Consider the following 27,897-nt stretch of genomic DNA (forward strand, 5'->3'; position numbering starts at 1 on the left):
AGTCGAACCTGGATGATGTCATCTGCATGCGACGCGTTTCCGAGCATGCTTGCTGCCTGGGGAGTGCAGCCGCGCTCCTTCTTCACGGAAAGTATAATAGCAAGTGACACGGTGTACATTTAAATAATGAAATGGGAGGAGAGATGCAAATGAACCAACAAAGGGGAATATGTCTAATCAGTGGTCTATACAAATGGGCTACTAATGAAATGGGAGGAGAGATGCAAACGAAGGGGAATATGTCTAATCAGTAATCTATACAAATGGGCTAATAATCATTATGTCATATATATCAAAAGTCACAATATAATATTGCTAGAGTAAAATTCAACTTTAAAAGAGTAATTCACCAATATTTATATATATAAAATATGTATGGTAGTATTAAATAATAAAAAAATAAAAATGGGTGTATCACAATAACTTTATTAAGATATACCAACTGGCTGTGTGTGGCTGACCACCGCTATCAACCAGTGGGTATTGTTTATAAAATTACTAAATAATGATAGAAAGAAAAATAAATAAAAAAATATAAGTAAATGTGAAAATAAGAAATAGAAATAATATGAGAAAAAAAAATATATAAAGATATATGTATATTTTTATATAAAAATACAAAAATATATAAAAAATTAGAAGATATATATATATATATATATATATATATATATAGAAGAAATATATACATATATGTGTATGTATGTTAAATGAGAGATGTTGCTAATGGATGTCGGAAATTGATAAATATATTCATAAATAAAGATAATAATGGTAAACGTTAGAGATTTTATGAAAAAAATTAAATGATTCATTATAAATAGGATTAAAATAATGTGGCAATCCACTCCTGTATATCAGTATGCATCCATATAGGCATGTGAATCTATATACAGTCATGTATGTCTGAAACAAATATAGCCTGTAGGTATTCATAATATGGTGGCAATCTCGACACCCTCATTGAGGCCACCAGGTGAAAGAGAATCCAGGGAGTAAATCCAATATGTCTCCCTGGCACATAGTTTCTTATAACATTCAGCTGCTGTAAGGGTTTTTGTTATCTGTTCAATAACCCATACAGTTAGACCTATAGTAGATCCCTGGTGAGCCTCAGCAAAGTGTCGAGGAACACTCCGCTTGTCTTTGCCAAGTTCTATAGAACGTCTATGTTCTCCAAAACGTTGGCGAATTGGACGAATTAGCGGAGTGTTCCTTAGAGTGTTTTTACTCTAATTCTCGCATATTTGGGTGCGGCCGGCGCCAAGGGGTTAAAATCAATTTTTTAAACAGGTCATTGAACCCCTTCCTGCCCAGACCCAGCATCCTTTTAATAAGGTCCTTATACCCAAGGGGGGGAGAACCGGCCAATCACTTGATTACTGTGGTTGGCTGTTAATGTTGAACGCATTTCACCAAAGTGGCTTGAGTACAAGGATGAGGCTTGCACTTTGATTGGCTGTCACAGTAGTCACATGATTGAGACAGCTCCCAATCTTTAGTAAAGATTGAGTGCTGTCTTTGACAGGGAGTGTACAGTGAGCATACTTTTAGCACGGGAAGCTCTGCCACCCTTGGAAACATACCCACAGAGTGTGGGCTTTAACCACTTCCCGACCACCCGCCGCCTTTTTACTGCAGCAGGGTGGCTCTCCTGTGCAAACCGATGTAGGTCTACATCGGTCGCGTGTGGGAATCTAGGGGTCGAGCGCATGTTGCTGGCGGCGCGCTCCCACTCCCACTCGGCAGCGGGGAAGCCGATGCATGGGTCAGGCGGCTTTGATTGCCGCTTGACACGCGCAATCGCTCCCCGCTGACAGAGAAGGACAGTTGGCTGTTGTAAACACAGTCGACCATTCTTCTCCCTGCAATGACCATTGAGCGCATGTGATCCTTCTATATATGATCACATGTCTCTATGGTCATTTCAGAAGCCATGCCCCCCTCCCCACAGTTAGAATCACTCCCCTAGGGTCACATTTAACCCCTTGATCACCTATACTGTTAACCCCTTCCCTGTCAGTGTCATTATTACAGTAACAGTGCATATTTTTAGCACTGATTACTGTAGTAATGTCACTGGTCTACCTAAAAGTGTCAAAAATGTCAGTCAGGGGTCCGATCTGTCCGCCGCAATATCGCAGTCCCAGAAAAAATTGCAGATTGCCGCCATTACTAGTAACTAGTAATAAAAAAAAAAAACAATAAAAATGACATAAATCTTTCCCTTAGTTAGTAAACGCAATAACTTTTGCGCAAACCAATCAAAATATGCTTATTGTGATTTTTTTTTTACCAAAAATATGTAGCAGAAAAAAAAAATGGCCTAAAATGTTAAAAAATGTAGATTTTTAAAAAATGTTTTGAGAATGTTATATAGCAGAATGTGAAAAAAATATATATTTTTTTTCAGAATTGTCGCTCTTTTCTTGTTTATAGCACAAAAAATAAAAATTGCACAGGTGATCAAATACCACCAAAAGAAATGTGTGGGGGGTTGTATTGCGCTTTAGGGTGTTTTTAAACCAACTCTTCTTAATACATGTATACACTTTTCTTCCAATCAAAATAAATATATAAATATATGCTATATTCATGTATCACTCTATTTTTTCTTCTAATTCACTTCATGTTTGACTCATCAAAAATTTAAAATATTTAAAGTGCTCGTGTGCTTCAAATAACGGTGACGAGGGTTTGTTGAACCTACAGTGCTTTTGTGCATACCATATATTACAGTCAATCCGTGCTACCAAAAAATAAATATGGAGTGCCTTTCATCCAATTTAACATATAAAGTGCTTAATTCATAAAGTGACCAGGTGCGCCAGTATATAAATATACCATAAAAAAGTGCTTCTATATAAATCTTTAAACGAAACAATTCAATCCTTTTGGTGCCAAATAATATATGTGTCCAAAAAGCTGAAATAGCATAAATTCAAAGTGATCCGTAGTGCTTTATATCTTCCTCCACCTTTATTTCCCGTGTTCTTGGATTTCTTCAGTGCATACACTTCTAAGTGTCCTAAATGCTCACCTTAATGAGGTAAGTAATACGCCTGTATCACTTGGCCCTCAGTGATTCTGGTTCCTCTTATCTCAGTGCCGTTCATCTCCTTTTAGGGTGGTCTCCATCCCTCCTGATCAGTGTTAGGTACCTTCTCCTGGATGTCTTTATCTTTCTTATGGGGGCTTGCCTATGTTCCTTCCACTCTCGATTCCTTATTGTTTTTCTTTACTCCTTGGGGCTCATGCAAATAATGGGGGCCTTCATATTGTAGTAATTCAAGGTTTTTATTACGAAAAATATAGCCAACTCACATTTAAAATAGCGCTCAGCTGTATGTCGGATTCTGTTCCGGGATCTCCGTCCCGCTCCGATACGTCACTTCCGGGTAATCCTACGCGTTGCGTCACGGCCACAAGTGACTTCCTCAGGGCATTACCATATAGAGGATGTGACGTATATTTATATTGGTGGAGCCGGAAATACTCCGGCCGCCATCTTTGAAAATCTCTACTCGTTATCTGGCAGCGGATATACCAATTCCGCCATCTTTGTAATTTCTTCTGCCCAATTTCTGTTACTCGACTTATAATTCGATCCTTCTTAATATCAGATCTATATCAGTTTTACACCGGAAATGAGGTTTCATTTTTCTCTGTATTATAAAAACATACTCCTTGATGTCAAATACATTCATTATTAAAATTATATAAATAAAAGCTCAAATAAAAACATGAACACACATCTCAATTATTCACAACTTCAAAACCTATATAATATTCATAAATGTATAAAAATGTAAATCTAGTAAACCAGTATTATAAAATTATTAAAATAGATCAAATTCATTATTTAAAAGATGTAATAATGGTGCCATAAAGATGGCGGAATCGGTATATCCGCCGCCAGATAATGACTGAATTTATGCTATTTCAGCTTTTTGGACACTTATATATTATTTGGCACCAAAAGGATTGAATTGTTTTGTTTAAAGATTTATATAGAAGCACTTTGTATGGTATATTTATATACTGGCGCACCTGGTCACTTTATGAATTAAGCACTTTATATGTTAAATTGGATGAAAGGCACTCCGTATTTATTTTTTGGTAGCACGGATTGACTGTAAGGCTCGGTTCACACTTATGCGATGCGGGAAGGCTGCGAATTCGCAGCCTGTTCCCGCATCGCAAACGCACCCTTGGCAGTTCACACTGCCATATGCGATATGCTGGGGGTGTCAATGTAATGTTAACGACACCCCCAGTTTGATCGCATATCGCAGTGCGATCTTACAGTTCGCACAGGATCGGATCGCACAAGTGTGAACCACTGTGTGATCCGATCCTGATGCGGCTCAAAAAAAGGGTCATGTGCGTCTTTACTGCGGGTGCAGTGCGAATTTAGCCATACAAAGTGTATGGCTGAATTCGCACCGCACACCCGATCACATGTAATGAAGGAGCAGTGCGCTCCGATATTACATGCGATCTCCGCAGCCGCACATATGTGAACCGGCACTAATATATGGTATGCACAAAAGCACTGTAGGTTCAACAAACCCCCGTCACCGTTATTTGAAGCACACGAGCACTTTAAATATTTTACATTTTTGATGAGTCAAACATGAAGTGAATTAGAAGAAAAAAATAGAGTGATACATGAATATAGCATATATTTATATATTTATTTTGATTGGAAGAAAAGTGTATACATGTATTAAGAAGAGTTGGTTTAAAAACACCCTAAAGCGCAATACAACCACACAATTCTGACTGCAGCTGTTTACTTAGTATCAGTTTAAGTATATGCAGCATAAGGCCCCTTTCACACAGGCGGACCGTTCAGATCCGCCTGTCCGATTTTTTGGCGGATCTGAACGGTCCCCCCATGCATTCCTATGGGGCATTGGATGTCAGCGGAGACATGTCCGCTGACACCCGATCCGATCCGTCAAATCTGGATGGATGGAAACCCTATTTTCCATCCGTCCAGCGGATTGGATCGGATGGGATCGGATGAGAACGGACCGACGGTCCGTTCCCATCCGATTTCCCCCATAGAGATGCATGGGGCACTGACAGCTGTGTCTCCGCACACAGCGCGGAGACACAGCTGTCATCCTCCTGCTCAGCAGGGGATCGGCGGCTCAATCCCCCGCTGAGAAAAACGGAATCCGTCCGACAGACGGATAGTGTGAAAGGAGCCTTAGGGTGATTATTTGCCTCTCTCTGTGTCAGCGCAGGAACCATACCTATAAATACCACCAAAAGAACGCTCTATTTGTGGGGAAAAAAAGGACGTCAATTTTATTTGGGTACAGCGTCGCACGACCGCGCAATGGTCCGTTAAAGTAACGCAGTGCCGAATCGCAAAATAGGGCCTGATCAGGAAGGGGGCAAATCCTTCTGGTCTTAAAGTGGTTAAAGCCAATCCGCTCCACCGCTGCTCGTATAAGTTACGCGGGTGGCAAGAGGTTAAAAGGTGTTGTGAAGAATCCAGGAAACAAAATCTTTTCAAGAAATTTTCTTCCCTGGCCCTATGCATGAGCCACTTCGGGTTTCATACAATTCCAGTAATATTGGAAGGTCAAAAGGGCCTCAGTGGACTTAATTATGTCGCGTTGAAAGCTAACTTAAGTGTTTGATTCTGACAACTTAATATTGACTTGCAAACATATGGTGAAATTATACATCGGTCTTTGTCTGCACCGAGGAACAAAGGCTCGTCTATCTTTCGCTGCACACAAGAATCAAAGTTTCTTTTGTGTTCTGGAAAACAGAGCAGCTACATGACTAATTCAGCTTTTTCTTGTTAGTTTAATCATTTGTTCTACAAGCTTAGCTGGAAATTAGTTAAGAAGGAGATCAATTATCTGGGAATATTTCTTTTTTTTTTTTTGCGTTGAAATATTAATATCAATAACATTTCCCCTCCGCACCCAGGGCAATCTTCAGGTATTTGTTAAAAGGTCATGGTCAACATTAGTGTATTGCCAAGATTTTTCAATAAAGAACAGTGAAAGGCCAGGTTGTATTAATCAGACAGTCATTCTGGTGAAAAGGCCAAACTGTGTTTTATCTTCCCAGCATGTCAAACATTTTGTGATATCACAAAGACACAATGAAAACACATTATTCCAATGGGTTGAACATAGTCTGATTTCAAATAGAATAATTTGGCTGTATGGGAGAAAATTGGACACGTTTATTAATTTGTAGAGCGCAAACTAAATCATGGCCTCGCATGACACCAAGGACAGTGGCTAAACTTTTCAGATACGGATGTCCACCAGCAGGATGATATAAGCCTGATCTTGATCCAGCGCTGTGCCTGTCTGCAGCAAAGCTGCTCTCTCTCCCTCTGCTCACAGGATACAGAGGCAGCAGCGGGAGCTCCTGTTACTGTCAATCAAATATTGTGAGCGGGCTGGGCTGAGCTACGCTGTGTGTGTCTATGGACACTGCTTTAAGCAAGTAGGGTTTGGGACAGAGGAGGAGATTGATTGTGGGAGTGAGAAGGACCGTACACTAGGAGATGTAAAGCTTCAACTAAATGGGGTCATCTCTTGACGGGACTGTTAGCGAGCCAAATTACCAGAGGTTGGGAGAAACTCTGACTGTATGAACAGGTGTTGTATATCTATGCCATTTAGACCCCGTTCACACAGGGGCGACCCGACTTGCTGGGGCGACCTGTGAAGTCGTGGTGCACAGCGTACACCGCGACCTCGGAGCGACATGCACGGACTTCATATAATTGAAGTCAATGCAGGTCGCCTCCAGGTTGCCCCAAAGTAGTACAGGACCCTTTTTCTTAGTCAGAGCAACTTGTGTCGCTCCTATTAGAACGGGCCCTGTGCTAATCTATGGCAGGCGACCCACCGCGACTTGTCAGGCGACAAGTCGCGCTAGTGTGAATGGGGTCTTACTCAGTAAACAAAGTTTCTGATTATGTGAATCATCTGGTCTGATTACTGAGAATACAGAGTGAGAGTGAAAATTTTACAGTGCATGGGAATGGAAAAACTGTGAACCTTTTTGTAAACAGTGCAGCCTCATAAGTGACCATCAGTGCAGCCTCATCAACGCACAGCAGTGAAAAAGAAAAATTACTTATTTGCAAAATTATATAACAGAAACTTAAAAAAAATGTTTTGTTTTTTTTCCAGAATTTTCTGTCTTTGAGTGAATACCATCAAAAGAAAGCTCTATTTCTCTCTAAAAAAATGATAAAAATTCATTTTCCTACAGTGTTGAATCACTGAGTAATTGTCATTCAAAATGTGACAGTGCTGAAAGCTGAAAATTGGCCTGGGCAAAAAGGGGGTGAAAGTGCCCAGTATTGAAGTGGTTAAAGCCTAATACTCTATATGGCCAAACCGAGTTCAGGTGTGACAGTCTGGTAAATATAAGCTTTTGGCCAAATAGGGGGAGATTTAATAAAACTAGAGTCAGAATCTGGTGCAGCTGTGCATGGCAGCCAATCAGCTTCTAACTTCAGCATGTTCACTTAAGCTTTGACAATAAAACCTGGAAGCTGATTGGTTTCTATGCAGAGCTGCATCAGATTTTGCACTCTTCACTTATAATAAATCTACCCCACAGTGTATTTTAAAGAAATCATTTGTGATTATATTCAGATTCAGGCATGTGATAAGAAAATAAAAATATTATAGTTTCTGTCGATAGTTGATAGAAATGGAGAAGTTATTCTGTCAGCCATAGATGCACATTACATAGGCATGCTGTGCTTCCTGATTACCAATGCAGACCAGTTCACACTGGGTGAAAGTCACACCGTCTCCTGGTAGACCATCCTGCGGTTTTATCCCTGCAGTTGCAGCAAGGGCAATAGCTAACCTTTTCAGATACAGACATCCACCAGCAGGAAGATCCACACATGTATTCATTTCAGGAATTTATTTAATACCAGCAATTTACACAGAGTATTATATACTAATCAATCATATCAGCCCCTGCCCTCAAGGAGCTTACAATCTAAATGCATAAACACCCGCAAATACTAGGGCAAATTTAGATAGGAACCAAGTACCCAACAACATGTCTTTAGGTTGCTGGAGGAATCCCACGCCATCACAGGGAGAACACGCAAACTCCATGCAGGTAGCACTGGAATTCCAACTTAGGACCCCAGTGGTTCAAGGTAGAAAACTTTGTCGCAGATTCCTCTGAAGAAATGTTGTTATTCTTTGAAGTTCCACTCAGTGCCATATTTCCACTGCTTGCTTTGACCTATCTTTAAAGGAAATGTACAGCCAAAGCTCGTTTTGGCTGTACATCTCCTATGGATCACAGGACGCAGTTCGTCTGCACTCCTTGTGACCCTTTTTTTTAGCAGTCTGAAGTTCGTGGCTTGAAGTCCGCTCTCTGCTGACATCACAGAAGTCGGTCCAGGCACCACATCGTCATGACCACGTAGTCGGGATTCGCCAGGTGCCTGCACTGACACCCGACTCAACCGCTAAGTGCCTGAGCTGGCCGCTCCCCACCCCTCTGCAGGCCAGCGCTCCAATGAGACAGTAGGGGGCAGAGCAGAGAGCCTATGACTGACAGTCAGCATCTCTCGGCTCAGGGAGCTGTCAGAACCAAGCGTGTTTGATCACTCGGTTCTCAGTGTAGAGGTGCTGGGGGACCGATGCTGCATCCACCTAGGTAAGTATAATTTGGGGAAAAAAGGAATACTATACTTCTCTTTTAATTAGATGGTCATTGTTATCTTGTAAGCCTCATATGGTGTCACCTGGTGGAGGATTATTGTCAACTGCACTTAAGGGCAATTAGCAATTTCTGCCTCTTTCTAACCACTGACACCAATTATATGTTTAGCTTTTAGTACAGGGACAGTCTTCCCATTGAGCAGCAATTTAAGGAGCATTTTCCTACTGACCAGCAATGTAAGGAGCATTCCTCCCACTGACCACCAATGTAAGAAATATTCCACCCATTGACCACCAATATAAGAAAAATTCCACCTTTTGACCACCAATATAATTGGGCCCTTCTCCTTATTGGCTACCAGTTTAAGGCTTATCTCAAGGACCAGCAGTGTAAGGGAACACTTCATTGACTTCCAAGGTAAGGGGGCACTTTTCACTGATCTCCAATGTAAGGAGGCATTTCCTCTGACTATCAAATTGGGTAACATTACAATTTTCACTGTCTGGGTTTCTTGTTACATTTCATTAATTTTTTATTTTTTTTAACTGAAAAGAATTTTGTTAAAAATGCTTATTTTTTTATTTTTTTACTATATTAGGGATGAGCAGAAAGTTTAGTCTTACCACAGATTTGCTTGTCCAAACATTGGTCTTCTAGCTTATTCAGCAGGAGAAGAACGTCATACATAGTAGAGTCTTTTCTCCCACTATTATATGCTACAGCTTCCTTCATCTGTCATGCCCTTAGAAACCAGTAAAACCACCTGGCCCCATTAATTTGCTGTCTAGTAATCCCCAGCCATTTAAACAAAGGGGCAAGACAGTGGCTGACATCATTGCAAAAATATGACTACAGTACATGGCCACCGTATATACTCAAACCCTTCGTTTACATTAATTTGGACCTGGGCTGTCTTTTGCAGTGTGATGAGATCAGACTTGTCCATCAGTTGGTGGGTTTTTTCTCTTGGTGAGTCGGCGGACATAGTTTATCATGATTGACGAGGATCTGCATAGCTGGATAATGCAATTGATGATGGATTTATATTGTGGGACTTTTTTTGGTATTTTTTTAAGAAAGGGACTTGTCAAAAAGGGAGGTGTGTTTTTTTATCATTTACATTTTTTTGTTAATGAGTACCCCTTACGCAAACAGATTGGAGGGGGATACCTGGGGGCCTCCCACAGACATGCACAACCATTAGACCACGGTTGTGGGGAAAAGGCCTACCTCCTCATGTTGAGGGCATGTGACCTGATATGATTTGGGTGCGGTGCACCACCCTCTCCGCTTTACTCGCTTCCAGGCTGCAAGGTCAATTAGGGTCTGATATAGACTTTGGGGTGGACCTCAAGCATTTTTTTTTTCTTGTTTTTGCCTGGGTTCCCCTTGACTTACCATATCCTCATCAAGGATAATCATCTGTATGCATTTTTAGAGGGATCCACAATTGGAAAGCAGATTGTACATAGAAAAACAAAGACAGGTTTTTAAAGTGGATCATTTGGTGAACTTTACATTTGATATTTCATTGTTGAGACAAATGCAGATAAAAATTTCCCAGTTCAATTTGCTAACCAGTTTGCTTACCAACCAAATTAACCTGTCTAACAGTTTGCTTCAATCCTGTATTACCTGCAGTCCATACTTTGTTGTTCATGTATACTGGTGAGTGGACACACTGGATGCCTTTGATTTTGTACTATTGGTTGGGCGTCTATTGTGCCCCCAAGTACCTTTAGGAGGGTCGAGCTACCTCCAGGCTCACCTGTCCCCTATCTATCCATTAGCTTGCATGTGCTTCCACTGTGGAGACTCTCATAAATGTACAAGAGTTAGGACTGTAGGTAATACAGGGTGCCAAGGAGTGGCTCTGCAGCTTACACATGCAGTTGCAAATGTGTGCTAACTAAACTCTTGTTTTGATGCAAACTGTTAGACAGGTTAATTTGGTTGGTAAGCAAACTTGTTAGCAAATTGAACTGGGAAATATTTATCTATATTTGTCTCATGTGCGTTGCCCTTCCGTGTGTTCTTTGCTATGAAGGCCAGTTATAGGTGGGGGCAGAGGCCATTTTCTTTGTTGTTCATGTATACTGGTGAGTGGACACACTGGATGCCTTTGCTGTTGTGCTATTGGCTGGGCGTCTTTTGTGCCCCCAAGTACCTTTAGGAGGGTTGGGCTACCTCCAGGCTCACCTGCCCCCTATCTATCTATTAACTTGCATGTGCTTCCACTGTGGAGACTCTCATAAATTTACAAGAGTTAGGACTGCAGGTAATACAGGGTGTCGTGGAGTGGCCCTGCAGCTTACACATGCGTTTTCAAATGTGTGCTAACTAAACCCCTGTTTGACGCAAACTGTTAGACAGATTAATTTGGTTGGTAAGCAAACTGGTTAGCAAATTGAACTGGGAAATTTTTATCTGTATTTGTCTCGTGTGCGTTGCCCTTCCATGTGTTCTTTGCTATGAAGGCCAGTTATAGGTAGGGGGCAAAAGCCATTTTCTTTGTTTCTTTATATTTCATAGTTGGCACTTTATATTTGTAGACTATTATTTATATTTGTTCGTTGCACATGAATTGTTGCACTTTAATTATGGTGCTGCATTCTTCATGTTGTATACATCGTCCACATGTGCCACATGGGCATTACTGGTTTTTAACACGCAGCTCCCATTGACTTTAACGGGGTTCAGATTTGGCACCTGAACTCCAGTAAAGTTTGCCGAACCCACCTCAACCCAACCTAGGTATGTTCAGCTCATCTCTAATCTACAACCTACTGTTCACACTAAGGTACTATGAAGTATAGATATAATAATTATAAGCAGGGGTTCTTTGAGTCTTAAAAGGTATTTGAAAGGTTCCTCTATGCTAAAAATATTGAGAAAGCTGGTCTAAGCAGATCAGAATTTATATCATTAGACCGGCTAACAATCAATGGCAGAATTATTGTTGAATAAAAAGTACTCACTTGACTGTGTGTATGCATGCACTGACATTTTCTGTCCTTCTGTTGATGGTTTCAGTTGAGGTAGGAGAGGATCTATAGAAAAATAATTACAGCTTGATTAATTCTGTGCCAGTAGTATTAGAACATTTCTTTAGATGCCTTGTAAAACTTTTTTTTTGGTTTTCCCCATTTTTGAACTAGCCAATAACTTAATAAAATGAGTGCATCTTGTTTTCAAGTTAAGCCAACAAAAAAGAGACTGCTATTGTCACTAACATTATAGATCTCTTTATTGTGCCTGAGCTAAGGAGAGAGTCCAAAATCATAAAATGGAAATCTAGTATACGGGTACATCTCATAAAATTGGAATATCATCAAAAAGTCAATAAATTTCAGTAATTTAATTTAAAAAATTTAAATTCATATAGTTTATATAGATGCGTTACACACAGAGTGATATATTTCAAGCATTTTGTTCTTTATAATTTTGAGGATTATGGCTTATAGCTAGTGAAAAACCCAAAATGAAATATAAAATTAGAATATTACATAAGACCAATAAAAATCAACAGTATATATTCATTGATAATAGAAAGTGCATCGCTCCTCAAAATAAATGTGCAAACCACCTGATGTATCCACACATATAGATAAAAGTATCAAGATCAATGCATAAATCCATCTAATGTCAAATTAAAATTGAGAACAAACCATTGAGATGGTAAAGCAAAGGGATACGTTCAACATGGATCTCCAAGGAGCACTTGTCATTCCCAATATTTGTAGGTCTCAAGGTGGATTTAACCTGTAACAAACATATATCTCCATGGGGCTCTACAGGGACCCCCTAGACATAACACATAAGGCTTAATAAGCACTCATGATCTTAAGGGCCCAGATGCATGTATAGCCCTGTAGGAAATCAAAGTCCACTCCAAGCCTTCAGAGCAAGGGACCACCATCCATTGTGTAGAATACAGAGTCCATCACTGCATCAGAATTAAAGGAAAGCACTGCTACCAGATCTGTAAGGAAGGGTATGGAGACCTATCCTTCCAAATGGTGTAGTGATTTCTACATCCATAGTTAAATAGTTATTCTGGTTCAAAAAAAGACACAAGTCCATTCAATTCAACCAATAGAGTGGGGAAAAAAATACAATATGCAGCTGTGCATGGTAGCCAATCAGCTTCTAACTTCAGCTTCAGCTTAGTGACGCCAGAAGGGGGCGGTGCCACCAGGTGACCTAACCAGGTGGCCATGCCCCTTGCCTAGAAAACAGCTGTCAAAGCTGAAGACCAGCATACGGCGGGATGCCTCAGAAGACGTGAAGCGTTTTTGAAAATTTTTCGGGTTAGCGGGTGTCGTGATTGACGATGGATGGACACTATTTATTTATTTTTTCTTTCTAACCACTTTACGACCGGCCGTCGCAGTTATACTGCGGCAGGCAGCCACTCCTGCGCAAAACGCTGTAGGTATACGTCGGTCGCGCGCAGGGAGCTAGAGGGCGAGCGCATGCCGCAGGCGGCACGCTCCCGCCCCCACTCGTCAGCGGGGAAGCCGATGCACGGGGCAGGTGGCCCTGATTGCCGCCTGACACCCGCGATCGTTCCCTGCTGAGAGAGAGAGAAGAAAGGTCAGCTGTTGTAAACACAGCTGACCGTTCTTCTCCCTGGAATGATCACAGAGCCCCTGTGATCCTTCTATATAGGATCACAGGTCTCTATGATCATTTCACAAGCCACGCCTCCCCCCCAGTTAGAAACACACCCCTGGGTACATATTTAACCCCTTGATCACCCACACTGTTAACCCCTTCCCTGCCAGTGTCATTATTACAGTAACAGTGCATATTTTTAGCACTGATTACTGTAGTAATGTCACTGGTCCCCCCAAAAGTGTCAGAAATGTCAGTCAGGGGTCCGATCTGTCCGCCGCAATGTCACAGTCCCGCAAAAAATCGCAGATCGCCGCCATTACTAGTAAAAAAAAAATAAAACAATAAAAATGACATAAATCTTTCCTGTAGTTAGTAGACGCAATAACTTTTGCCCAAACCAATCAAAACACGCTTATTGTGATTTTTTTTACCAAAAATATGTAGCAGAAAACAAATTGGCCTAAAATGTTAAAAAAGTTTGATTTTTAAATAATTTTTTTTGGGAATGTTATATAGCAGAATGTGAAAAATATTGTTTTTTCATTTCAGAATTGTCGCTGTTTTTTTGTTTATAGCGCAAAAAATAAAAATCGCACAGGTGATCAAATACCACCAAAAGAAAGCTCTATTTGTGGGGAAAAAAAGACATTTTATTTAGGTACAGTGTCACACGACCGCGCAATTGTCCGTTAAAATAACGCAGTGCCGAATCGCAAAATATGTCTTATGTGGTTTTTCCTTTTTTACCCTTTTTTGGCAAATGTTGTACCTGATACCCATTCTCATTGGGGGGGCAGGGATCTGGGGGCCCCCTTGTTAAAGGGGTCTTCCAGATTCCGATAAGCCCCCCCACCAGCAGACCCCCACAACCACAGCCCAGGGTTGTCAGGAAGAGGTCCTTGTCCCCATCAACATGGGGACAAAGTGCTTTGGGGGGCACCCCAAAGCACCATCCCCATGTTGAGGGCAAGTGACCTGGTATAGTTCAGGAGGGGGGGTGCTCACTCGTCCCCCCCCCTATCCTGGTCTGCCAGGCTGCATGCTCGAATAAGGGTCTGGTATGGATTTTGGGGGGGACCCCACGCTGTTTTTATGCCGACAATACATTACAGCCACAAGCAAGTTTAAATTACATTTTTCCTTTAGAAATGTCAGTATTGCTGCAGCTGGCTCCATACATCGTACATACATCGTATCATGCGCCACTTTGCAGGCACATTAAGGGGACCCCCCCAGGCACGATATTTAAAGGAATTTTTTATTTTTATTGTTTCACTTTAGGCATTATTAAAATCACTGCTCCTGTAAAAACGATCATTTTAAAACATTTTGTTTGCATTGATACATGTCCCTCAGGGTAGTACCCGGTCCCCATACACTTTTTATGGCAATAATTGCATATAAGCCTTCAAAATTAGGACTTTTGATTTTTCATGTTCGTGTCCTATAGACTTTAATGGAGTTCACATGCTTTTTCCCTGTTCGAGATGTTCTGGTGCAAACCGAACAGGGGGGTGTTCCGCCCATCACTAATGACTACCAGGAAAGAGTGAATTTTCCCAACAGGGACAGTGAAAACAATATGAACCCAAAGACATTCTAACCCTTCAAAAAAACAGAAAAAAATGTTTTAGCATTAGATTCACTTTAAGGAAATTAAACACTGCTTACCCACAAAGGTTATAGGCGCTGACGGAACATTTTTCTTCTTCCCATTTGTTAACTGTGACCACAAAAGTCTTTTTGTTGTAGCTTCATTTTGTCTCTCAAACAGCTCACTGTCCACTCTTAGATGAGTTACAATGACAGGCATTTCATGTTTAGGTGGAGTTGTATTTAATGGGGTATACACCGTAACCAGAGTTTCAGGAGATCTATTCAGAGTTGAGATCCATGGTGAAGGACCTTTTTCCATTGCAGAATCTTCATTTGAAGTTACATTTCTTTCAGTGACAGAGACAGCAACTTGTTGTTGATTTTTTTCTGTCCAAAAGGGCATTACAGTATGTGGTCTTTGTAACATCTCAAGGGCAGCAATCGTTGTCCAGCCTGGTAATTTATGTGACGATACTTCTTGAGTTTTATGGGTCAAAAATGATATACTGTGTTCTCTTAAAACATTTTGTGGCAGTAAGGATATTTTGTCAGACGGTGGGAGGCCTTTTTGTTCAACGGTTTCCACCAACAAAGGTAGTTTAGTAGGAGCAATTTTGTGTTCTTTTAAAGCAAATCCAGGTACCAATTGTGGAAGTTTGGTAGAAATCTGATTTTGACCTTCCAAATTATATTCTTGAGCATCAGAAAAAGATTTTTTTCTTGTCTTTGAAATACTAGGAATATTCGTTGGGGTTGTTGTAGGAGACAATTTGGGTTCATATTTTCCTTCAAGGTTTATTGTGATAACTTGGTTACCAGTGGCTTCTAAAGGAGCACTTGGAGTAGCTAAATGGAAATGCAAAATATTTATAAAAAAAAAAGCATAAAAGATGTGCATAACATAAAGCCCAAAACAAAATGTAATATATTGCAGCTTACCAGTCCTTAAATGCTGTGGCCAGTGCTGGGGCAAGATCATTTAGTGCCAAAAGCGACGATGACAACCCCCCCCCCCCCGAAGGAAGCTTCATCTGTATTTACAGCTGCTCCCCATCACTTGCATTACCACTCGCATTACTGCCGGAGCCCCACCTCCTGTTAGATTCTCATGGGAGTGCAAAGTGAGGGATCTAGGTTGCGCGCTCCTTAGGTCTGATGTGGAGCTGAGGCATTGATGCTAGCATTGGGGAGCGCCTGCAAATACAGGTTATCATTTGTGAATAACCCAGGTGAATCGACTTTGTCCCTGCTAGAAGAGGATCAACTGCTTAAGAACACAAATGATGGTGGCCTTAAAAGTATGTTTGAGGCAACTTCAAATCCCCATACGTTTTGGATTAAAGTCAAGGTGGAATATCCTGAGATTGCCACAAAAGCCCTGAAAAGCCTGCTTCTATTTCCAACATCCTATCTTTATACAGTGACAGCAACCAAAATGAGATTATGGAGTAGAATGGACAAAAGCAACACACTTCGGGTGTCATTGTCTCCCATCAACCCCAGATGGGACCGTCTAGTTGCAGGAAAAAAAGCTTAGGGCTCCCACTGATTATGCATTATGGTGAGTTGCATAATTATTTTATTATATATTACAAAGTAATAATAATAGAAATAAAGTGCACCTTAAATGTAATGCACTTGAATCATCCTGAAAGCATTCCCCCTTCCCAGTCCGTGGAAAAATTGTCTTCCACTAAACTGTTCCCTGGTGCCAAAGAGTTTGGGGGGGGAGCTGCTTTAGTGAATCATAGACTGGTCTTGCCACTTTATTCTCAAAATTAGTCCAGATAGAATAAGGCTCAATACAATGCTTTGGTAGACCTACCATACCTCCCTCCAAAGTCTATAAATGAGCACATGAGTAACCCCATATACAAATACTCTGCGGCTCCTCCAAAAAAACACATTTGATTCTAAAAATGTTTTCCTCCCTGGCAAACCTCCTATATCCGATACTGAACAAACTGGTCATTTCTCCAGCAACTTTTCTGGGCTTAGAAAATAGCTTTGCTTGAAAAGCAGTTCTGCACCTGCACCTTATTTTTATTTATTTTTTTAAATTGAGCATCTCTGAAGTCCTTTTTGGAGCCTAACACAATTTCAGTATTTTTTCAAATTTTTAGATAGCTATAATCTTATTTATGCTCTGATCTTTTTCAGGCAAATGTGTATAGCAAGTGAGCATACTAAATGAAACCTTTTTATTTTTTTCCTGAATTTGCTGAATCTTCTTAGGCAGGCCATAGATTATGCAATTGCTCAATACCCCCAGCCACATTCCCACAGCGCTATTGTGTTCTGCAGGTGGGGAGTAGGGATGAGCTTCCAGTTCGACTCGAACATTGGCTGTTCACTTATTCGTCAAATGACGAACAAATGGGCTTCTTTTCGGGAACTTCGAGTTCCCGCATTATCATGGACTCTGACCTCTGATTCCAATAAATCACCTGCTGGGCCAGGGGATTCGAACCCACAACCATCTCAATTGCATGCCTGGTATTCTACCACCTACGCCACCGTCAAGCCTGCTTAGGTTGAACACACTCTCCCTAACTTCTATCTCATTCACAGTGTGTAGGGTGAGATAGAAGTTAGTTAGTTAGGCAGGGGGAGAGTGAGTTCAGCCAAAGCATGCTTGATGGTGGTGTAGGTGGTAGAATACCAGGCTTGCAATTGCGAGATTGTGGGTTTGATTCCCTTGGCCAGCGGGTGATTTATAAGTAGAATTCTATAGTTAATAATACATTGCTGGCAGGGAGAGAGATTTTTGCTTTTTACAGTTTGTTGAGATCAGATAGTGCAGTCACAAAGTTTTATATATATATATATATATATATATATATATATATATACGTATATATATATATATATATATAAAGCCCACTTCAGTTTATATCAGTTTATGTCAGTATTGCTGAAAAAAGCGGCGTGGGGTTCCCCCTAAAATCCATACCAGAACCTTATAAACACACAGCCTGGCTGGCCAGGATGTGGGTGGGGCGAGCGAGCGCCCCCCCTCCTGAACATACCAGGCCACGTGCCCTCAATATGGGGGGTGCTTTGGGGCAGGGGGGGCTCTGCCCCTCCATCCCAAAGTACCTTGCCCCCATGTTGATGGGGACAGGGGTCTCTTCCTGACAACCCTGGGCTGTGGGAGTCTGCTGGGGAGGCTTATCGGAATCTGGAAACCCCCTTTAACAAGGGGGCCCCCAGATCCCGCCCCCATGTGAATGGATATCAGGTAAATCATACCCCTACCTATTCACCAAAAAAGTGTACAAAATAAATAAAGACAAATGCCAGTTTTGGACAAGTCCTTTATTAACCACTTAAGCCCCGGAGGATTTGGCTGCTAAAGGACCAGGGGTTTTTTTGCGCTTTTTTACTGCGTGACTTTAACGGACAATTGCGCGGTCGTGCGACGCTGTACCTAAACGAATTTGACGTCCTTTTTTTCCCACAAACAGAGCTTTCTTTTGGTGGTATTTGATCACCTGTGCGATTTTTTGATCACACGCTATAAACAAAAAAAGAGCGTAAATTTTGCAAAAATAACAATATTTTTCACATTTTTTTATATGAAATTCCCCAAAAAAAAAGTAAAAATCAAAATTTTTTAACATTTTTCGGCCAATTTGTTTTATGCTACCTATGTTTGGTAAAAAAAATCGCAAAAAGCGTATTTTGATTGGTTTGCGCAAAAGTTATCGCGTTTACTAACAAAGGGAAAGATTTTTGTCATTTTTGTTTTTTTTTTTAACGCGTAATGGCGGCGATCTGCGATTTTTTTTTTCGGTACTGCGACATTGCGGCGGACAGATCGGACCCTTGACTGACATTTTTGACACTTTTGGGGTTACCAGTGACATTACTGCAGTAATCAGTGCTATACATATGCACTGTTACTGCAAAAATGACACTGGCAGGGAAGGGGTTAACTTTATTGGACAGGGAGGGGTTAAGTGTGTCCTAGGGGCGTGATTCTAACTGTGTAGGGACATTCCTATTGGTGTAAAAGCAAAGATCAACCGTTCTACATAGTAGAACGGACAGATCTTCACTTTTACACAGGGAGAACTGACAGGCAGCTTGTTTACACAAGCTGCTCTGTCTTTCTCCCTTCACAGGAGCGATCGCAGTGTGACTGGCGGACATCGAGTCCGCCGGTCACACGCACTGACTTGCCTGTGAACGAGCCGCGGCGGGCGCGCGCCTCGGCAGGCGCGCGCCCGCCCGCGATAGGCTCGCAAGTCAGTGACAGGCGAGTGACGTACCGATACGTCACTCTGCCTGGCCGGGGCTGACCGCCGCAGTATATAGTCGTGCGGCGGTCGGCAACCGGTTAAAAAATAAAAAAATAGTGTCCCCCGATGATAAGTCGCCTGCCCGCTTGAAAAATAGAAAAAAAAAAAAATAAGCTCCTGCTTCTTCGGACGCTTCCCGGACTATGAGCTGTTTTGAGTTTGACATCTCTTTTATAGGGATCTGACGTCCCGAGCCGCCCCACAATGCACTGCTCAGGTGCAGTGAATAAATTACATGATGTCAGTAATTTATTCACTGCACCTGAACACAGTGTTGAGTTGCAAATTTGAAAACTACTTGCTAAGCTTTTGGTAGACTTTCTAGACTTCACAAGTTTGTTGCACAATTGCAGCAAGTCCACATTGCATGACTCCAGATCAACTTTCTTTGCAAACATTCTGCAAGTCTGCTGCAAGTTCTGGTTCAGTTATGTCGTGCAATAGTCATCCCATGACAGGGGTCACTGTGAGTGGTAGTACTCTTGCTGTAGACTTATCACTGCAACTTTGCTCATGCTAGAGATTTGCCATGCAAATTTTCTACAAACTGGAAAAGTGTCAAGTAGAACTTGTGCTTAAAGTGCTCTGCAAGTGTACAACTTGCTAGTGAAAATGTACAGAAGGTAACAAGTTTGTGGCAATTGGCAAGTTATCCTTGCTATCTTGGCTATAGCCAGCGGCACTAACTATTCGGGAAAAACACGACAGACTGATTGTACACAAGTCAATCGATAGATCAGTACAGCTGTGGCCAAAAGTTTTGAGAATGATGCAAATATTAATGTTCACAAAGTCAGCTGCCTTTCATAATGGCGATTTGAATATACTCCAGAATTTTATGAAGAATGATCAGATGAATTGCAATTAATAGCAAAGTCCCTCTTTGCCGTGAAAATTACCTTTTTTCCACTACATTTGTGAAGAAGGCTTCAGGGCACCCAAGAAAGGCCAGCAAGCGCCAGGACCGTCTCCTACAGTTGATTCAGCTGCGGGATCGGGACACCACTAGTGCAGAGCTTGCTCAGGAACGGCAGCAGGCAGGTGTGAGTGCATCTGCACATACAGTGAGGCGAAAACTTTTGGAAGATGTCCTGGTGTCAAAAAGGAGCAAAAAGAGGGGGTTCCCCTAAATGGGACTTTAAAGGCACGTATCAAAATAGAAAATCTGGTATGTATTTTAACAATAACTTTATTAATACAAAAATAGAAAATATGAAAAAAATAATAAGGTATTGACATAAAAACAATGTACAAGCATTCGGCAGATGAGAATAGAACTCAGAAGCTAGAACTTAATACCCGACATGTTTCGAAGATATTACTTTCTCCTTCTTCAGGGGTAGTTCATAGCGGTACTCTAATGATATACAAAAATATAAGCATGAGTGCCATGAATAATGGAATCTACTCAATACAATGCTTTTAGAATTCACAAAACATACTGTATATAGATTGTGAGTACTTACAGAGTTAATCAAATCTGAACTTTGTGTGCTTGTACAGGAAGATAAAACCATCTGGTTGGTCTGGATTTAACTGGCGATGTATATCATCATTAAGAATATAATTCTGATTGAAGTTAGGGGACCATAGGAAGTAAGGTCAGGATGGTGTCTCATATATGTAGGGTCATCTGAAGTCCTACGGAAGGAGGCCAGAAGCAATGCCCTGCCACTTAGCATTCAAAATGGATAAAGCCAGTCTAAAAAAGATAGACAAGAGAAAAAAAGGGGCTTTTGAAAATCCACCTTAATTATCTGAAGGCAACAGGAAAGGTGGATCAAGCTTGTTAATGTGTCTAGGAGTAGCTTAAAAGTAAAAGATCAAGCAGTCCTAGTTAAAAAAGATAAATATGTTACCTTGTGATGGTATCCAGTAAGCTTGCATATCCTCTCCACCCAGCAACCAGCAGACAAGTGTGTTGTCTGTGTGCTGGGGGAGGTATGCTTTTAAATGCTATTGATAAGCGGCATGGGTAACAGCTGGCGTCCAGGAAGGTCTTCCTGGATCGCCGATGCCGAGCCCACCCCCAAGCCGCGCGCGCGTCATGCTGAGTGGCGTGGGCGGGGCCGGCACGGTGAGCGAAACCGGAAGTGCCAAAGTACTTCCGCTTTCCATTGGTCGGCGTCAGTCGGGAGGAGACCTGGCGCAGGGTGGAAAGGACCAAAGGTATACATCGCTGTATGCGCGATTTGTCTCACCGTGCCGGGATGGCCCTGCAGTGGAGACATAAGTGGTCAAAATGATGGCTTGAATGCCTGAACCATATCATGATATCAGATAGCCCATTATGCCTCAAAGATTGGCCCAATGAGTTTGGATACTGACAATCAGAGATACTCACAGGATGGTATAATAATATATGTGTATATGGGAATGTATACGTCGCCAGAAAACACTCAATCAAATGTTTACAAACCAACACTGCGAATAAATGACAACAAGGGAGACAAAAAGGACAGCAAAGAAGCCACTTCTTTTCAGGAAAAACATCAGGGACAGACTGATATTCTGCAAAAGGTACAGGGATTGTTGCCTAAAAACACAGCCAGGAATAAAGAATGGTACAAAAACATCTCCAAGAGCAACTTCTCCCAACCATCCAAGAACAGTTGGGTGAGGAACAATGCCTTTTTCAGCTTGATGGAGCACCTTGCCATAAGGTAAAAATGAGAACTAAATGGCTTGGGGAACAAAACATGGAAATTTTGGGTCCATGGTTATAAAACTCCCCAGAACTTAATCCCAATTGAGAACTTCCATCCTCAAGAGGCGTGTGAACAAAGAAAAAAACACAAGTTCTGCCAAACTCCAAGCATTGATTACGCAAGAATGGGCTGCCACCAGTCAGGATGTGGCCCACAAGTTGATTGACAGCATGCCAGGGTGAATTGCAGAGGTCGTGATAAAGAAGGGTCGATGCTGCAAATATTGACTCTTTCCATAAACTTATTTGTCACTTAATTGTGACTTAATTGTCAATTGTCAAACGTAATTGTCACTGTCAATAAAAGCCTTTTTTACACTTATGAAATGCTTGTAATTATACTTCAGTATATCAAAGTAACATCCGACAAATAGATCTAAAAACAATGAAGCAGCAGGCTTTGTGAAAATAATATTTGTACCAATCTCAAAACTTTTGGCCAGGGCTGTATTCTTTCAGAATGATTTCCTTTCTCTTTCATCCCTTCTACACTGACAACCTTACTTATCATCTCCACTATTTTCACTCTAATCTTCCACTTTCACACATTCCTTCTCTGCCATCTCTACTATCTCCTTATCTTCCTCTAACATTGGTTTTTGTGCTCACCTTGACACCTTGTGCTCCCCTTGTGTAGTGCTATCCACATGATACATTATTGACATGCATTATGTTTATGGATGTTACTGGATCCTAGCTTTTATTTTTATTTTTATCTATTTTTATCTTAAAAAAGTAACAATATTTAAACAAGAGGTAAATTTACACTTACTTCTTAATGTCCAGAGTTGTGTGGGAGCTTTCATAATAAGTTCTGCATTTTCAGCAGATGTGACCAGGTTTGGTAGAACTGTCTCTACATCTGTGTGAGAAAGAACAATTTATTATATAGCACATGTATACAACAAAAAAAAATTAGAGAGAAGTATGGGCAAAGCTTTTTTTGGCCATACTTCCCCTGTAGGTCACAGGAGTGCATTTACTTTTTTTTGACCCAGAGTTAGCTTATAGCAGACTATTGCCCGCTATCAGCTGATGGGGCAGAGCTGCTGCAATTTGTGGAAGGATCTTGACAACATTGTCGGGATTCACCTGGCTGCTTGATTGACATCTGACCCTGCCTCTCAATATGTGGGTGAGAGCCAGAGCCAGCAGAACCCATCCCCTACCCAGCTTGGCACTCCAGTTAGCACTGGAAGAGCAGAACGGAGAACGGTGACTGACAGTCACCGCTCTACTTGGAGTAGAGTGAGAACTGAGTGGTCATGTAATTGTTCAGCTCTGTGTCTTAGAGCCAACATGGGATAACTGCAGTATCACACAAATGCTGAGTATGTAGGTTTATTTTTTCTTAAGCCCATACTTGTCCTTTATTACCAATATCATCATTATTATAGTGGTTATTAAACTAAACCTTAGTTACTAAATAAATACAATCTCTTTAATGAAAGGATTCCAGTTCTAATATTTAGGTCTTGTCCACAAGGGTGCTGACTGAGGTCCCTACTCCATGAATGGACCATGTCTTTATGTGGCTGCAGCTGTCGGGTGCTGTATGCAGGAAGCCTATGTAAAGATAAAAAGACAAGGCGCCTCTAAGTGCAGTAGGCTCTGAGTATTTATTAGGTTAAAAGTATATCCGCTGTGCTGAGTGGTTGGGTAGGGAGGTCTGACGAAGGAGCTGAGCTCCGAAACATGTAACCGCCCACCACCCGCTATATTGGACACCAGCCACTGCGTCCACACCCTGCCTTCAGGAAATCTCATGCCGACCAGGCTGAGACACAGACGAAAGGACGCATCTACAGGAAGCGATCACCGGATGTCCTCATTGCAACCACTCAGCACAGCGGATAGGAAGACTCCAGACAGATCTTTGCTATGCCTATGTCACATTTACCAAATGTGAGTGCTTTTATAGTTTTAACCTAATAAATACTCAGAGCCTACTGCACTTAGAGGCGCCTTGTCTTTTTATCTTTATCACTTTCAGAGCAGCTTCTCCTCTCCAGTGCTGCCGAAGTGCAGTGTCTCACCTAAAGCCTGCTGTATTCCACGGAAGCTCCCATACAATAAACCCAGGAAGCCTATGTAAGTCTAATGGGGATGCAGCGGCAGCACGGACACAGCCACTTGCCCTAATCTGACAGGCATACAGCTGCAGGTGTGCATCCCCAAATGAACACTGTCTGCAGACCGGTCTAGTAAGACAGGAGACCCGATCTTTCTCTACTGCAGTTTCACTTTCACTTACAAGGCCCCTCCCCCCCCCCCCCCCATCACCCTGCTGCAACTTGACATTAAAAGAAGAAACAGCAGACTGATGAGCACATCTCGTTATCACTCTGCTCTCTCCACCTATGTGCATATTCTTGGCACTGCAGCACAACTGATTGGCTCCTTGTGCTGCTTCTCCTTCTTCTGTTGCACAAAATATTGCAGGAGATAATGTTAGGTCAAAATCTTACACTGCTTGCATTTAAAAGAACATTTAGTTATGTAATAATAAATACAGAGTTGCATTAATTTGTGTCTTTTATTTAAGGTATATTTTACAAGTATAGATTTATGAAGGCAATGGAGACAGGAGGAGATCATGGTGAAGGATTAGGAGGGATGGGGGTGGGGCTCAGCAGGTCTAAGAAAGACTGACAACCTTATCAGGAAATTAGATACAGCTTATCAAATTCAGATAACAGGAAATAGCGTTGTCGGTGAAGAACAGGAAGAAGCTGTTTGTCCAGCTTAGATAAGACTTTCTAAGCTACACAAGCAGATAGGCAGAAAATGAATAATATCAAAGATAAAGATATTTACCATACTATTAATAGGAAAAAATTAAATTTTTGACTTGAGTTTCTCTTTAAGTTTCCCCTTAAAACTCTGAAGACCAACCTTGCCTGTGTGGGTTAACAATAAATATGATGAAAATAAACTGGCTTCTACTTCACTACAGCAGTTTAATGAGCTGTTTTCTGCTGTGCTCGCTTGATTACATGATTGACAAATGGAAGTGGTTTGAGAAATACAAAGAATACGAACTTATTGAGATGAATGAGCAATTAGGTGCAGGGAACAAGCCAGCCTTGCTGCAGTTATCATGTTATTATTTAATTACAGCGATTTATGAAATTGAAATGTTTCATGTTTATTTTTCTCCCTTCCAGAAAATAATGTCGCCTGTACAGAAACATATTAATTAGTTATTCGAAAAATAAATAAATAAATAAATAAAACAGACATTATTTACCCGTAATGGTAGAATTAGATCGGGGGAAGGTAATATTTACGACGGGCATCTTTTCTGTCAAATCCCAAAAGTCGGATAAATTTCTTCCTAATGAAAAAATATATATTTCAATAAGTAACATGACAATCTCCCTGTTCTCGGCTCTTGTATTCGCTAAATGTATTTCAGTTACCTGTTCTGCCTGTCATAACACAGAAATATATGCAGTCTGATTCATTGCTCTTGCTTACTGAAAGAAAAAAAGACATTGCTTATTAATCAGGAAAAACAACCTCGTTCGGAACGTTAGAATTCAATATTCTGTTAATTTCATGAGTTTTGGTTTAAGAATAAATCTACTGGAAAGTGTGAGGAAGTAAGGAAAAGTTTTACTAAAGAGAAAATAAAGCTGCAACTTTTTATTGGAGTTTAGGAAGTAATGTGGAAGGGTTGGATCCTCTACCAGGTTTTTATTGTCATATGTATCCCCGCCTGCTTTAGGGATTTTAACCCTAAAATTAATACTTAAAGCGGAGTTCCACCCAAAAGTGGAACTTCCGCTTTAAATACTCCTGACCCACTAACATCCCACATTTGGCATGTCATTTTTTTTGGGGGGGGGGGGGAGCGGGTACCTCGATTTGACAGGTACCTGCTCCCACTTCCGCTCGGCCGCCTAGGAAATTCTCTCCCCCTCCCTTCTTGCAATCTTCTGGGACACGTCTGCCTGGCCATTCACGATGCGCATGCGCAGTGTGCACCCGGCTGTGAAGCTGCAAGCTGTCACAGCCAGGTGCCCACACTAGAGATGCTGGTGCCGCCTAGAGGAGAGGGAGAGGAGCGAGGCTTCGGGCGGCCGCATCGCTGAATTTTGGCACAGGTGACTTTTTGCTACTTTTTGTAGCTGCTGATTTTAATAAACATAAAACGAGTGGAACTCTGCTTTAAGTTATGCAATTCTTAAAAGAGAAGTATGGACATTTTTTTTTCTGAATCAAACTTACCAAGGTGGATGCTGTATCGGTCCGATGCTGCATCTGTCCCCTGACGACTCTAAGGCTAAGAAGGGAGCGATCAAACACTGCCTATCGCTCGGTTCTCAGAGCTCCCTGAGCAGAGAGCTGCTGCCTGTCAGTCACTGACTTTCTGCTCTGCCCGGCCAGTGCTTACTGGAGTGCTGGGCTTTGGAGGGGTTGGGAGAGGCTAGCTGAGAGGCTGTGCCGGGTGCCGGTCCAGGCATGTGGGTGGATCCTGACCATATGGTCGCAATCTTTCCTGATCCTGGACTGACTATGTAATGTACCAACAGCGGGCTGTAGGTCACAGGGTCACAGGAGTCAGAACGATCTGCACTTCTGTCATCCACAGGAGCAGTACAGCCAAATGAGCTTTGGCTGTCATTTTTCTTTAAGCAATAAACTGTTATAGGTTTCTTCCTCTTGTGTGGGCAAGAGGAAGCAACTGTTTCTGCTGTTCCACACTCCGGTCATCCTCCCCAGTCTGGTCTTTGACAGGTGCCAGTCCTCACTCTGATCAAGGCTTTTCAGCTGAAGCCTTACTAACATGATCTATGAGTAAGGTTTCAGCTGAAACGCGTTAGCGTGTTACTAGTGGATCCTGCCATGTAGCCAATAAAGAATTGAAGCAATGGATTTTACTGAGCAGCCAGCTTAATTAAATTAGAGGATTATTGCTACAGTCTAAAGGCTGGTGAACTAGAGCATCAGTTCCCAGTCTTCCCGGTAATTTGTGGTAGAGCATGTTTTCTTTGTTGGACTCTAACGTATTTGACCTTGATTAAGCCTTGTTGTAGAGCACTACTAATTCAAACAGAACTCTACGACAAGAAGTGATGTGATCAAAGTGGGGCCATTTGTACATAGAGGGAAGAGAAATGGAGTGTGGAGCGGCACTCAGTCAATCAGTTGACTTTTCTTGTACTACACACTCACTTAGCAGGAAATACCTACTGATCCAGCCAGCTCTCTGCTTTTTTGTTGCATTCTGATCAAACCAAGCATGCAGGCAGTTGGGTGCTGGCATGGTCAATGGCGTTCCTAAAATCATTGATCAGAGCTTCAGGACGTCATGCCAATGCACAGCATGCCTATAGTCCCTATGGCTTTGCTGCCATGGTTCCTGGCCAGCTCTTCTCTACTTGATTGACAATGGTTTTGCCCGCTGTCCTACACGTCATTCTGCTGCTTGTTCTCAGGCTTTGCATCTGACATGCCACACTCCATGGCCATCCCTTCTCTACATTATTGACAGTGGCTTTCTTCACTGTTCTATATGTCAAAAAAATTAAATAAAAAATAAGTCATAAAAACAAATTTTTCTTTTGCTTTCACTAACTTAATAAATAATTTAACCTTTCTATTGGTCCTGGTTAGGGATAAGCTCTTGGTCCGAACCCAGTAGGCAGCTGTCAGTGCTGAACCAATTAGCTAGGGTCAAGTTATTGCCCACCCTGTAGCTACATGTACACAAAGGGATGGGGATGCTTTTGACATTATTGGCTTCATATGGCCATATACGAAGTTCAAAAATTTCAAGTTGTCACTGGAAAAGGAGGTGCGACTAAATCTCCCACTGGGTAAATGTTTATTCTGGTGACTACTGTTTAAAGGAGTTCTAAAGGCTTAAGGTTTTTCTTTATTTCTTTTTAACCTTAATGCATTCTATGCATTAAGGTAAAAATTAAACCTTCTGCAGGCCCATATCCGTATCTCGTGAACACCTGGAGAGGA

At 41.6% G+C, this 27,897-nt stretch overlaps 1 protein-coding gene across 1 annotated transcript in view; it reads right to left on the bottom strand.

Annotated features, from left to right (window-relative positions):
- The window catches only part of HHLA1 (HHLA1 neighbor of OC90), a gene marked incomplete at its 5' end in the record, with an annotated part of 103,612 nt that overhangs the window by 50,148 nt on the left and 25,567 nt on the right, over window positions 1-27,897 (bottom strand). The window contains 5 exons of the mRNA XM_082258097.1: window positions 11,670-11,741; window positions 14,983-15,753; window positions 22,691-22,780; window positions 25,169-25,255; window positions 25,341-25,397. Of these exons, the coding sequence (XP_082114223.1) occupies window positions 11,670-11,741; window positions 14,983-15,753; window positions 22,691-22,780; window positions 25,169-25,255; window positions 25,341-25,397 (1,077 nt within the window). The remainder of the gene's footprint in view (window positions 1-11,669; window positions 11,742-14,982; window positions 15,754-22,690; window positions 22,781-25,168; window positions 25,256-25,340; window positions 25,398-27,897) is intronic.

The sequence above is a fragment of the Pelophylax lessonae genome, assembly GCF_965119305.1.
Source record: "Pelophylax lessonae genome assembly, chromosome: 5".
Classification (NCBI taxonomy): Eukaryota; Metazoa; Chordata; class Amphibia; order Anura; family Ranidae; genus Pelophylax; species Pelophylax lessonae.